Below are 14,537 nucleotides of genomic sequence, written 5' to 3' on the forward strand. Positions count from 1 at the left end.
CCTTCTTGAACAAGGGGACAACATTTGCTATCCTCCAGTCTTCTGGCACTACACCTGTAGCCAATGACGACATAAAGGTCAAAGCCAAAGGCTCTGCAATCTCCTTCCTAGCCTCCCAGAGAATCCTAGGATAAATCCCATCTGGCCCAGGGGACTTATCTATTTTCATACTCTCAAGAATTGCTAACACCTCCTCCTTATGTACCTCAATCCCGTCTATTCTAAAAGCCTGTCTCTCAGTATTCTGCTCAACTGTATTGACTTTTTCCTGCGTGAATACTGATGAAAAATATTCATTTAGTGTCTCTCCTATCTCTTCAGGCTCCATGCACAACTTCCCATTACTGTCCCTGACTGCCCCTAATCTTGCTTTAATCAATCTTTTATTCCTGACATACCTATAGAAAGCTTTAGGGTTCGCCTTGATCCTACCTGCCAAAGTCTTCTCATGTCCTCTTCTAGCTCTTCTTAACTCTCTCTTTAGCTCCTTCCTGGCTAATTTGTAACTATCCAGTGCCCTAACTGAGCTTTTGCATCTCATCAATGATCAGATCAATTTTAAGGAGAGTCTTAAAGGAGCATGACAAGACGAAGAGGTTTAAGAGGGAATTCTAGAGTTAGAACATAGAAAAACTACAACACAAACAGGCCCTTCAGCCCACAAGTTGCACTGATGATATCCCTACCTACTAGGCTTACCTATAACCCTCAATTTTATTAAATCCCATGTACTCATCCAGAAGTCTCTTGAAAGACCCTATCGAATTTGCCTCCACCACCACCGGCAGCCGATTCCAGTCACCCACTACCCTCTGAGTGAAAAACATACCCCTTATTATCTCCTCTGTACCTACTCCCCAGCACCTTAAACCTGTGTCCTCTCATAGCAACCATTCCAGCCCTGGGAAAAAGCCTCTGAGAATCCACCCGATCTATACCTCTCAACATCTTATACACTTCTATCAGGTCACCTTTCATCCTTCATATCTCTAAGGAGAAAAGACCGAGCTCCCTGAACCTATCCTCATAAGGCATGCCACCCAATCCAGGCAACAACCTTGTAAATCTCCTGTGCACCCTTTCAATAGCTTCCACATCCTTTCTGTAATGAGGCAACCAGAACTGAGCACGGTATTCCAAGAGAGGTCTGACCAGGGTCTTATAAAACTGCAGCATTATATCCCGACCCCTAAGCTCAATCCCTTGATTGAAGGCTAGTACACCATAAGTCTTAACCACTTCCTCTACCTGTGATGGACCCGGACCCCAAGGTCCTTCTGATCCTCGACACTGCTAAGAGTCTTATCCTTGATATTATACTCCTTCATCCCATTTGACCTGCCAAAATGAACCAGTACACATTTATCTGGGTTGAAGTCCATCTGCCACTTTTCTGCCCAGCCTTGCATCCTATCTATGTCACGCTGCAACTTCTGACATCCCTCCAAACTATTCACAACGCCACCAACCTTCGTGTCGTCAGCAAACTTACCAACCCATCCCTCCACTTCCTCATCCAGGTCATTTATGAAAATTATAAACAGCAAGGGTCCCAGAACAGATCCCTGGGGCACTCCACTGGTGACCGACCTCCATGCAGAAAAAAGCCCATCTACAACCACTCTGCTTTCTGCGGGCAAGCCAGGTCTGGATCCAAAGGCAACAGCCCCTTGGATCTCATGCCCTCTCACTTTCTCAAGAAGTCTTGCATGGGGGACCTTATCGAATGCCTTGCTGAAGTCCAATAAAATCACATCTACCGCTCTTCCTTTGTCAATGTTCTGGGTCTTGACAGTTGAAAGTGCGCCAGTGGTGCAGATTATATGATGACTAGCACTGTATCCCATTGATTTAAGGTGAGTAGAACAAAACAGCCTGCTTGAATGTCATTGATTCCACCATCTTAAACATTCACTCCCTCCACAGTGGCAGCAATGCACGATATACAAGGTGTGCTGCAGCAGTTCACAAATTGCATCTTCCAAACCCACAAACTCTACACTAAGAAGGATAAGGGCAGCAGATGACGAGGAATGTCACCACTATCAGTTATTTTTCAAGCCACGCAGTAGCTTGACTTGGAACTATATTGCTGTTTTTAGTGAAGGTGATTCAAAATCCTGGAACAACGTAACAGCATTGTGGAGGTAGCTACTCCACATAGATTGCAGTGATTTAAGAAGGAAGCTCACTATCACCACTACGTCAGTCAATTTGAGACAGGCAACAAATGTTGGTGTAGTCAGCAATGCTCAAATTTCATGAAAGAATTTTAAAAAGTGTATGTTGCATCCAGTCCCCAGGTAAGTTTGCCAATAAGCAAACTTCTGTTTCAAAAATGATAAGCCTTTTAGAAATGCCTATCCCATTTAGTGTTGACCACTTAAATATAATAGAAGATGACTGTGGACGATCCTGTCTAACTTTTCCATGTGAACAAAAATGGGTTTGCTGAGACTACAATTGCATCAATCTTGGTGCTGGATTATTTAGCTCTGAAGTCCTATTCTCCTTTAAGCCCTTCATCTTTGAGCCGTAGGTGCAAATAACATGAACAGGTTACCTTGAGACTTGCAACTCTCTGCAATTTTGCTTAAAATTGGAAACAGTACTACGTGTTCTTCACAAATGAAATACAGCCTGCCGATTTTTAACTACTTGCATTTCAAGCATCAGGCACCACATCAAGAGCGACTGCTTTTATTAGTTGTTTTGGGATTCTTTAGAAAAAAAATGGCTTGTATAACCAGAATCCATTCATTAGTTCTCCCAAGAGCATCACCACTCTCTTTTCCAAACCAAGACCTAGGTCAGCTTTTAGGAATTGTGAATACAATTCATGTCTGTCACCCTACAATTAGGTGAAAGATTGTGCCATCAATGACCGTTTTATCAAGCTGTTTCATTAATCTTTGGATCTATGAAATATGCAGTTAGCTTGCCGAACATGCAAACTGCCTGTTGGATTAGGTGATAATTGCATAGTACTTTATTTAAATCACAACAGTGCGATGGTAGGTCTTGTGTATCGTGGGTATTATCCCAAAAGGACACTTTCAACTATGCTTAACGAGTTGGCCAAAGGAAAATCGATTCATAGTTGAGAACTGATAGTACCAGAGAAGTACGCTTAATGTTTAAAATTCTGTATTTTGTTTAATGATACTCTTGTAATTAATGCAGCAAATAGCAATATTGCCAAAAGCTGCAAAGAATTCTCAATTTCTCGAAAAACCCATTTTCTAAAGTGATCAAGAAGGCTATCAGGCCACATCAAAATTATGTTAAACCTATTTCACCCAGAGATGGGTATTATAGTAAAGGGATTTCAACATTGTTGTGACCATATTATGGATAAGTATTTGCTAATTTTGGCTATCATTTTTCTATTCATTTGCGGGATGTGGATTTAATTGAGCAGGCCAGCATTTATTGCCCGTCCTTGAGAAAGTAGGGGTTAATGAACTGCCTTCTCGAAACACTGGAGTCCATGTGATGTAAATACACCACAGTACTGTTGGAGGGGGTGTACCAGGATTTTGAAACTGTAACTACTGTACCTCTTACTGTATGTTTTCTCTGCCTGCTTTTGAGTAACTATTACACTATCCATATGTTGCCAAATAAAGGCATTACTTTGCAAAAAAAATTTTAATCTGGTATTGGCACATAGCTATATTATTTTGTCTAATTAATCCTTGCCTTCAGATTAGATGAGCTGTTGGTTATTTTGGATTTCAATTTCATTTTGGAACTTCAGTGTAATACTTATGGACTCAGTGTAGTGGGAAGTCGCATGGATTGCTAGCTTTGAATCCTTTGTCCTCAACCTAGGAAATATATTTTGTATTAGAACCTAATATTGTTTTCCCCCAGCAAGTTATTACATTCTGTTGACAGTTTATCAACTAATCTGGCTGTATTTAATTGTTTTGTGTACCCCACTACTTCTAGTGTATTTTAAAGTAAACTTCCAATTTATTTTTAACTGTTATTTACTGTATTACACTTTCTCCAATTACAAAGGTGACTCATTATCTGCAATACCCACCAAATACAAGCAAGGTATATTCTTATTTTGAATGCCGTGAGAAGAGGAAGGAAGATATCAAATCCAAGAAGGTGCAATATAATGAAACCGTGTTCTATGGTTTGCAATATATTCTCAAGAAATATTTAGCAGGTGACTTTTTGAAACTTCTTGCTAATAAGCATATGAATCAAATATAGATCACTTTTTATGTTGCTTTTATAAGTGTAAAATTGTTGTTCAAGATTTCTTAATGCTCCTTTTTTAGTTGGACTCTGCTAATGAAAAATAGAATCATTCTATTTTAAATGTGTATTATAATGTGTAAATGTATGAAGTGATAATGTGAATTCATTCAGATATTAAAGAATATGAAACCGACAGTGCAAACTTCAGTTATACATCCAGTTATGGGATTTTTCTTGGTCGAGAGGTGCTTTTTTTTTGGTACTGTTTTATGCAATTAACTCTGTGAACTTTGGCCCAGATTTTGCTGTCAGTGTCAAAAGAATGGTGGCTGCCATTCACCCGCTGCCAACTTTGCAGAACAGCATTAGAATCGGGCATTTGGCCCCAGCCCTGGATCATCTTCAGGGCATTTATGGGAATGACAAGGATTGTTTTTGAGGCTTTGGCCAACTACTGAATAAGTACTGCAAACTTCTCACCATTGCATGAATTTAAATGCCAGGTCTATCAGTGAGAACTGTTGCAATGCACCCTATGGAAATGCAAGGTATTATTGACAGCAGTTTCTGGATTTACGCATTTGACAATGCTTCGATATGATGGAAGTTGTTATCTGATTTACCCTGTTTTAACAGTGAACAATAATAACCTTGTCCATACGCTGAACACACAATCTGAACTACCATTTGTTCTTGCCATCCTTTGATTGACATAGGTATTATATTTCAAGCCCCCCCGAGTCCTACAGAATTAGAGAGAGCCTGCAGTGTGGAAGGAGGACATTTGGCCTATTATGCTTTCACAAACAACAATCTCGCCAAGGCCCCATAACCCCCACATATTTACCCTGCTAATTTCCCTGACATGAAGGAGCAACTTAGAATGGCCAATCAACCTAACCAGCATATCTTCGGAATGTGGAGGTAAACCAGAGGGCACCCACCTAGACATGGGGAGAAAGTCTCCCGAGGCCTGAATTGAACCTGGGTCCCTGGCACTGAGGCAGCAGTGTCACATTGCTGCCCATGACGTATTGAAGTATTGTTTCCAGTTTGCCTTTTCTGTACCTCCCAAAAGCTTAATGCAGACATGTCTTTTGAGTTTAAAGACTTTTGTTTATCTAGTTGTGTTCATGATTGTTGCCTGACATTGGAGTGCAACTAAGTTGATCCCTCTGCACTGCTTCTAGATTCCAGATGTTCCATAAATATTATGGTGACCAGAGTTATGGAGAGAACTGTGTACAGCCTAACCAGTACATTGTACAACTGCAGCATAATTTCTGGATATGTGAATTCACATGATTGGATCAACTTTATTATCATAAATTCTTTCTTGCCCATAGAATACAAGTGCGTTTTGTTAGTCTAGAATGAAGTAACTTAGTTGACCATTGTTCGGTTCCAGATGAAGCCTGTTTACCTCGTATCATGTTTTGCATCTCTAAATCCTCACGTACTATAAGAACATAAGAAATAGGAGCAGGAGTAGGCCATCTAGCCCTTCGAGCCTGCCCCGCCATTCAATAAGATCATGGCTGATCTGAAGTGGATCAGTTCCGCTTTCCTGCTTTCTCCCCGTAACCCTTAATCCCCTTGTCTGTCAAAAACCTATCTACCCGTGACTTAAATATATTTAGCGAGGTAGCCTCCACCACTTCAATGGGCAGAGAATTCCAGAGGTTCACCACCCTTTGAGTGAAGAAGTTCCTCCTCAACTCTGATCTAAACTGTGCCCCCCCCCCCCCCCCCCCCCCCCCCCCCCATCTTGCGGCTGTGCCCTCTAGTCCTGGTATTCTTTCTAAGCGGGAAACTGGCTTGGTCTTTCTAGCTTGGTGTTAGCTAGAAACTTGCATCTAACTACCCATTTACTAATGTTAGTTTGATTTAAATTTTACTTTGCTTTCAGCTGTATGAAGATCATTGTCTTTATTTGGGTGAAATAAGTTGTTTGGTTCATTACTCATTAGAGAAGTTTGGGAGTTTGGTTTATCACGACATGATTCAATGATACAATTCCTTGACATTTAGCAGTAGTAAAAAAAACTTTTCCAAAAGATCCTTTTCGGGAAATAAGTGGCGTAGCTATTTATCTTTGTGGAAATAACAACATTTTTAAAGGTTGGGTTTGAATAGCTTTGCCACAGGAACTAAATGGGAAAAAAAACAAAAACTCGGATTAATTGTTTAATCTCTGAATGAAAATTGCTTCCTCTAATTTTTTTAACAGGTAAAGTTGTAACAAAAGAGAAAATTCAAGAAGCCAAAGAGGTCTACAAAGAACATTTTCAACATGATGTATTTAATGAATGTGGTTGGAATTATATTCTTGAGGTAGGAGATTTAAGATTTTTATCTGCTGCAGGAGTTGAAAGTGTCAGGAACAATTGATTCTTTGAACCAGATGCTTTTGTCTTTTCCTCCCACATCCTTGCCAAAGCATTTAATTATTGCAAGACTAAGGTTTGAATTGTCCATTGGTCTCTTAACCCATGACTATTTATATATAAGCATTGGTATAGATTGTGGGTTCTTTGACTGTAGTAGACTTCACTGTTCAACCAGTACTATCTCCCATTACACATGCATTTCTGAATATGGTTTCTGGATAGCAGGGAGATTTCCTGGCATTCCATATTTGATACCACCTCTTCACTCTTCCATGCCTTTTAACCCAGAGTGCTGAAGCCATTTGTTCCACTATATATTTATATTGCAGTGATAAAGTTTGGAGTCTTACTTCCTCAAAACTGTGAGGGATGCCTTCTGGATAATGTTGTAGTGTATATTGAACATGAAACATTTGAATATGTACACAACATATTGGTTGGCAGAGAACAGTTAAGATAGTAAAGTGATTCAGCAGTCATTCTGTTTGGTAAGTGAGGGGCTTAAATTGGGATACAAATAAGGGACTGGATTTAAATGGAACATTTTTAATTTTGAGCCTTATTTAGAATGTTTTATGTGCAGTGATGAGAATTGCATTGTCAAGAAGGATATTTTGGTCTTTGGGAGGGAAGAAGTGAGTGATTATCCCCCTTGAGTGAGATATGTTAGAACTTCATTCAATCTTACTCTGCTGGCATGAAATCAACTTAACCTTTATAAACCAAGCTTGTGCTATTTGGATACAGAGTAAAGGCCAAATAAGTTTATTAAATTCAGGGCTATTGTCAGCTCTAGCTGCCAAGTTGAAGCACATGGGGTGTTTCTGTGCCACTTGACTTCAGTAGAATTGGTTCAGATAATTTTACTAATTCAGTTCCTACAATAGAACTTTTGACAATTTATTACTGGTTTAGTATTAAAGTTCTAGCACAGGTCTAATGAAAATAATTTGAAAAATAAACTTTAGTCTTTTTAACAAACAAGATTAAAATTTGTTCATTTTTAGAATGCATTTTTCACAAAGCTGTCAGGTGTTGACATGCCTAACCAAAGGAAACATTAGGAGGGATATTAAGACTTAGGCTTCAAGGAAAGTCTGAAAGAATGCAACATTCTTTTAAAGGCCTTTAGGGGTTGGAGATAGTTTGAGAGAGGGAAACAGTGGCTATTTAGCACAAACTTATTCATGTCAGTTTCTCTGGGACCTAGAAAGGAAATCAGTCATCAGTTTGAATTGGATCAAGGCGTGGACCTCATGCACTAGGTAAGATTGGAATGGAGTGAAACTGGAGATGGGAGTTCAAAGCAGACTGGGAGTAGGTTTAGCTTGGGGAAGAGATAGGACAGAGGCAGCTGAATGGATGGTCTTTTACCTTGGTGGAAAATCCATGAACTCTGCTCTTTACTCATGTTGGGGGCACTGAGCAGTGGAAAAGGTTTTAAAGGTATGGGGAGGGGTGGGTGTGGAATGATTAGGAAGGAAGCTGGATTATCTTTGCTCTCCAGGATGACATTAGACAAGTTGGCAGTTTTAGTAGAAGTGAGAGGTCTAATAGCACTTGATGTGATGGATGGCTGAGTCCATTACATGCCATATATTAGTAAGATACAGTTACATTTAAGGAAGACTGAGTTTAACAATTATAGTGCATCATTGACTGGGTCAATGTCAAGAATATTATTTAAAATATTAAAGGCTCTTTAAGGCACATGAACCAGCGGCACAAATCAAGATGAATAGTTTGGATCTAATTGCCATCGCAGAGATTAGGTGACCAAAATAAATATTCCAGTATACACAACATATGAAAAAGGAGGAGAATTAACCCTCATACTGAAGGACAACATAAAGACAGTACTAAGAAAGAATCTTGGCCCAGGAGATCAGGCAGTAGAATAAATAATGGTGGTGATTAGAAGAGAAAGATCAGAAATACTGAGTGGTTTATAGACGCCTGAACTGCAGTTACATCATTGGACAGATCATTAAGCAAGAAATAGTTGGAGGTCGTGACAAAGACAGTGTAATAATTGAAGGGGCTTTAATCTTCGTGTAGACAGGACAGTTTTTTTTGCCATGGGAAGGATAAGATTGTTGAATGCCTTTGCAATGGTGGAAGTAACTATATTGTGAAATGAGGCAGGGTTAGTTAGTTACCTCGTAATAAAAGTTTTGCTGGGAAAAATGATCATAATACAATAAAATTGTGTAATTTTAAACCAAATAAACCTTAATCACATCAATTGGCTTTAAATTTAGGATTACTATATGTATGAAAGCTGAGATTGATTGGGTAAATCAACTAAAAGATATGGTGATAAAGAAACGTTTAAAGTAACAAATCAGGATCGTAGAAGAATGTTCAACAAAAATATTTTCCATGAAAAACAAGAACTTTAAGAAAGATCTGTTATTAGCTTCAAGAAGTTAAAAATAGTGCTTGTTTAAAAGAAAAGGATTATAAGATTATTATACTTGAGGATTGGGAATATTTTAGAAACCAGCAAAAGGTGACCAGAAATTTGAAGATGAGGGAAAAATAGAATATGGGATTTAAAAAAAAAAGACAATTCTAAGAGCTCTTAGAGTGCAGTTCAGTCCCAATTATAGACCAACATAATTAGGATGAAATTATGATGGGGAGGAGTTAGTGTAGAGTATTGTTACTGGACTAGTAATCCAGAAACCCAGGGTAATGCTCTGGGGACCCAGGTTTGAAACCCACCACAGTAGATGGTGAAATTTGAATTCAATAAAAAGTATCTGAAATTAAAGTCTAATGATGACAAGGAAACTATTGTTGCAAAAACCCATCTGTTTCACTAATGTCCTTTTAGGGAAAGAAATCTGCTGTCCTTACTTAGTCTGGCCTGTATGTGAGCCTAGATCCATTGTAGTGTGGTTGACTCTTGAACAAAGAAAATTACAGCACAGGACCAGCCCTTCGGCCCTCCAAGCCTGCTCTGACCATACTGACCACCTGAACTAAAACCCCCTACCCTTCTGGGGATCATATTCCTCTGTTCCCATCCTATTCACATATTTGTCAAGACAGCCCTTAAAGTCACTTTCATAACTGCCACTACCTCCCCAGGCAGCGAGTTCCAGGCACCCACCACCCTCTGTTTAAAAAAAAATCTTGCCTTGTACAGCTCCTTCAAACCTTGCCCCTCACACCTTAAACCTGTGGACCCCAGTAATTGACTCTTCCACCCTGCGAGAAAGCTTCTAACAATCCACTCTGTCCATGCCCTCATAATCTTGTAGACTTCTATCAGGTCACCCCTCAACCTTGGTCTTCCCAGTGAGAACAAATCAAGCTTCTCCAACCTCTGATAATAAATACATACTAGGCAACATCCTGGTAAATCATTTCTGTACTCACTCCAAAGCCTCCACATCCTTCTACTGGTGTGACAATCAGAATTAAACACGATATTCCAAGTGTGGTCTAACTAAGGTTCTATAAAGCTGCAACATGACTTGCCAATTTTTAAACTCAATACCCCAGCCAATGAAGGCAAACATGCCATGTGACGCCTTACCACTTTTGACCTGTGTACTAGTACACTCAGATCCCTCTGCCTGTCAGTAGTCTTAAGAGTCCTGCCATTTACTGTATAATTCCCATCTGTATTAGACCTTCCAAAATGTATTACTTCACATTTGTCCAGATTAAACTCCAAGTCTCCAATCAATCTGTATCCTCTGTCAGTCCTCATCGCTATCTGTAATTCCACCAATCTTTGTGTTGTCTGCAAACTTACTAATCAAATCAGTTACATTTTCCTTCAAATAATGTATATATTACGAACAGCAAAGGTCCCAGCACTGATCCCTGAAAAACGCCACTCGCCACAGCCCTCCATTCAGAAACACACCTTCCACTGCCACCCTACGTCTCCTATGACTGAGCCAGTTCTGTATCTATCTTGCCGGTTCACCCCTGATCCGTGGGATTTTACCTTCTGTACCAGTTTGTCATGAGGAACCTTATCAAAGACCCTGCTGAAGTCCGCGTGGACAATATCCAATGTCCTACCCTCACCAATCATCTTCATCACTTCCTCGAAAAGCTCAAGTTAGTGAGACGTGACCTTCCCTTCACAAAACCATCTTGCCTCTTGCTAATACATCCACTTATTTCCAAGCATTAGTAAGTCTTGCCTCAAAGAAACTTCTCCAGTAATTTCCCTCCCACTGGGGTAGGGCTCACTGGTCTGTAATTATCTGGATTATCCTTGCTTAAACAAAGGAACAACATTGGTTATTCTCTAATTCTCTGAAATCTCACCTGTAGCCAGTGAGGATACAAAAATTTCTCTCAGCCCCAGCAATTTTCCCCCTTGTCTGTCTCAGTATTCTGGGATATATTCCATCAGGTCCTGGGGACTTGACTACCTTGAATGTTTTTCAAGACCTCCAATATCTCCTTTTTGATCCCAACATGACCCAAACTATCTATACACCTTTCTCCAGACTCATTATCCACCAAGTCCTTCTCCTTTGATGAACATTGACGCAACATACTCATTTAATATCTTGCCCATTTCCTCTGGCTCCACATATAGATTCCCACCCCTGCCTTTGAGTGGGCCAACCCTCTCCCTAGCTACCCTTTTGTCCTTTTATATACTTTTAAAAAGCCTTTGGATTTTTCCTTAATCTTGCTGGCCAATCACTTTTCCTGACCCCTTTTAGCCCTCCTAACGCTTTGCTGAAGTTTCTTACTAATTTTCTCGTATTACACACTTGCTTCATGTGTTCCCACCTCCCAGCCTTGACAAATGCTTCCTTTTTTTTGACTGGGCTCAAATATCTCTTATTATCCAATATCTCTCATTATGCCATACTTATCCTTCATCCCTTCGGGAACGTGCCGATTGTGAATTCCTATCTAGTTGCACTTGAAAGCCTCCCACTTGCCAGATATTGATTTGCTCTCAAAACATCTGTTCCCAATCTACATTCTTCAGTTCCTGTCTAATATAGTTGTAATTAGCCTTCTCCCATTTAGCACCTTCACCTGAGGACTACACTTACCTTTATCCATCAGTGCCTTTAAAGCTTACTGAATTGTGGTCATTGTTCCCAAACTGCTCCCTTACTGAAACATCGACCACCTGGCCAGGCTCATTTCCCTATATCAGGTCCAATATGGCCTCTTCCCTAGTGGACTATCTACATACTGTTTCAAGAAGCCCTCCTGGATGCTCCTTATAAACTCTGCCCCATCCACACCCCTGTCAATATAGGGGAAGTTTAAATCACTCACCCCAACAACTGTGTTATTTTTACACCTTGCCAAAATCTGCCTATATATCTGTTGTTCTATCTCCCACTGGCTGTTGGAGGTCTATAGGAAATCCCCAATACTGTGACTGCACCCTTCTTATTCCTGAGCTCTGCCCATGTTGCCTCGCTGTATGAGCCCTCCGAGGTGTCCTCCCATGGTACAGCTGTAATATTTTTAACCAGTAGTGCAACTCCGCCACCCCTTTTACATGCCCCTCTATCCTGCCTGAAGCATAAGAACATAAGAAACATAAGAAATAGGAGCAGGAGTAGGCCATCCAGCCCCTCGAGCCTGCCCCGCCATTCAATAAGATCATGGCTGATCTGTCGTGGCTCAGTTCCACTTTCCCGCCCTCTCCCCATAACCCTTAATCCCCTCTCTTATCAAAAACCCATCAACCTGCGTCTTAAAAATATTTAGTGAGGCAGCCCCCACCACTTCAACAGGCAGAGAATTCCAGAGATTCACCACCCTTTGAGTGAAGAAGTTCCTCCTCAGCTCCGTTCTAAACCGCCCCCCCTTTATCTTGAGGCTGTGCCCCGTAGTCCTACTGTCTTTTTTGAGTGGGAAGAGTCTCTCCACCTCTACCCTATCCATCCCATTCATCATCTTATACGTCTCAATGAGATCTCCCCTCATTCTTCTAAACTCTAACGAGTACAAACCTAGTTTATTCAGCCTCTCCTCATAGCTGGAAGCATCTGTATCTTAGAAAGTTAAGCTGCCAATCCTGTCCTTTCCTTAACCAAGTCTCTGTAATGGCAATAATACCTTCATTCCAAGTACTAATCCAAGCTCTTAAGTTAATCTGTTTTACCTGTTATACTTCTTGCATTGAAACAAATGCAATTCAGTCCACTTCAGCAACCACACCATGCCTGCTCTTCCTTCAAGTCTTACTGGCCCAACTCTCTAGTTTCCCTTCAGTTAATTCACCTTTGCAATTGGTTCCCACCCCCCTGCCAAACTAGTTTAAATCCTCCCGTGCGACATGAGGAAACCTCCTGGCCAGAATATTTATGCCCCTTTAGTTTAGATGCAACCCGTCCTCCTCGTACAGGTCCTAACTGCCCCGGAAAAGATCTCAATGATCCAGATATCTAAAATTCTCCCTCCTACACCAGCTGTTTAGCCAAGTGTTGAGTTGTACTATCTTCCTGTTTCTAGCCTGACTGGCACATGGCACAGGGAGTAATTCTTATATTACAACCCTAAAATCCAGCTTTTTAACTTTATACCTAACTCCCTAAACTGCTGCTGCAGGACCTCATCACTCTTCCTACCTATGTTGTTCGTGCCAATGTGTACCACGACCTCTGGCTGTTCACCCTCTCCCTTCAGAATGCTTTCTGTCTTTGTAGAGATATTCGGGCACCAGGGAGTCAACGTACTATCCAGGAGTCTCTTTACGTCCGCAGAAGTGCCTATCTTAACCCTAGCTGTAGAGTCTCCGAAAACTATTGCTCTGATGCTCTTTGTCCCTCCTTGCTTAACAACAGAGCCAGCTATGGTGCCACTGCTCACGTTGCTGCTGCTGTTATTTTCCACCCCCCATCCCCCCAGCAGCATCAAAGGTATACTTGTTAAAGAAGGGAACAACCACGGGGGATTCCTGCACTGACTGCCTGCCCCTTCTCGTGGTCACCCATCTATCTGTCTGCACCTTGGGTGTCACCACATCTTTCAAATTCCTGCGATGATACTTTCCACCACTTTGATGCTCTTAAGTGCATCCAGTTGCTGCTCCAACCTATCCATGTGGTCAGTGAGGAACTGCAATTGGGTGCACTTCCTGCAGATATTGTCTGGAAGCGTCACGGATTTCCCACATCTCTCGAATGCAGCACTTAACCCCACTTATCAACATTTCTATCACCAATTAAATTATTTAAGAAAATTTATTAAACTCTTATCTTCGTTTATAGCTGTAGATACCGAGGTAGGTCTTTATTATCACTTACCTTCCCAGGATGCTCTCTGGATCTTTCCCTGCAGATCAACAGTTACAAAGCAAGAAGAAAGAAAAGAAGGGGAAAAGCACCTCCTCCCACTCTGCACTGAATTAGCATGGCTCCCTTACTTAGGCTGTCTCCCACTTCAGGTGCACAAAGCTCTCTTAATGCCCTTGGGGATGGGCAATAAATGCTAGCACAGCCAGTGATGCTCACTGGCTGAATGAATTTTTAAAAAATGAAAATGGCAGACATTGCGCAAGTATTTTGTCTTCAGTGGAAGACCAACATTACATACTATAAATAAAGAATAACTAAGATCTAATAAGAATGAGAAATTTAAGGTAATTATTAACGACAAAGAAAAAAGGATTGCATTAAAACCTATTGGCCTGCATCCAAGGATAATATCTTTCAAGATTCAGGATTAGCAGATTTGATGTTTGCAAACAGCTATTCAAGAAGGGATAACAGAGAATATTGACCCATAGGCCAGTTAGCCTGATATCAGTGACGTAACTAGTAGGTAAAGACAAACTGAGAGATATGGTATGCTTTGGATTTCCTAAAGGCATTTGACAAGGTGTCACGCTCTTGTGTTGTAGATGGAATTGAGAACCCAGGTGCAATATCAGGATTAGGAATTACTCATTTAGGACTGAGACTAGGGGAAATTTCT

General features: G+C 40.7%; 1 protein-coding gene across 1 annotated transcript in view; it reads left to right on the forward strand.

Annotated features, from left to right (window-relative positions):
- Positions 1-14,537, forward strand: part of nampt1 (nicotinamide phosphoribosyltransferase 1) — a 35,018-nt gene that overhangs the window by 4,160 nt on the left and 16,321 nt on the right. Inside the window, exons 2-3 of the mRNA XM_080190761.1 lie at positions 4,027-4,183; positions 6,449-6,552. Of these exons, the coding sequence (XP_080046887.1) occupies positions 4,027-4,183; positions 6,449-6,552 (261 nt within the window). The remainder of the gene's footprint in view (positions 1-4,026; positions 4,184-6,448; positions 6,553-14,537) is intronic.

Source organism: Carcharhinus amblyrhynchos, chromosome 6 (assembly GCF_965287045.1).
Source record: "Carcharhinus amblyrhynchos chromosome 6, sCarAmb.v2.hapA, whole genome shotgun sequence".
Taxonomy (NCBI): domain Eukaryota; kingdom Metazoa; phylum Chordata; class Chondrichthyes; order Carcharhiniformes; family Carcharhinidae; genus Carcharhinus; species Carcharhinus amblyrhynchos.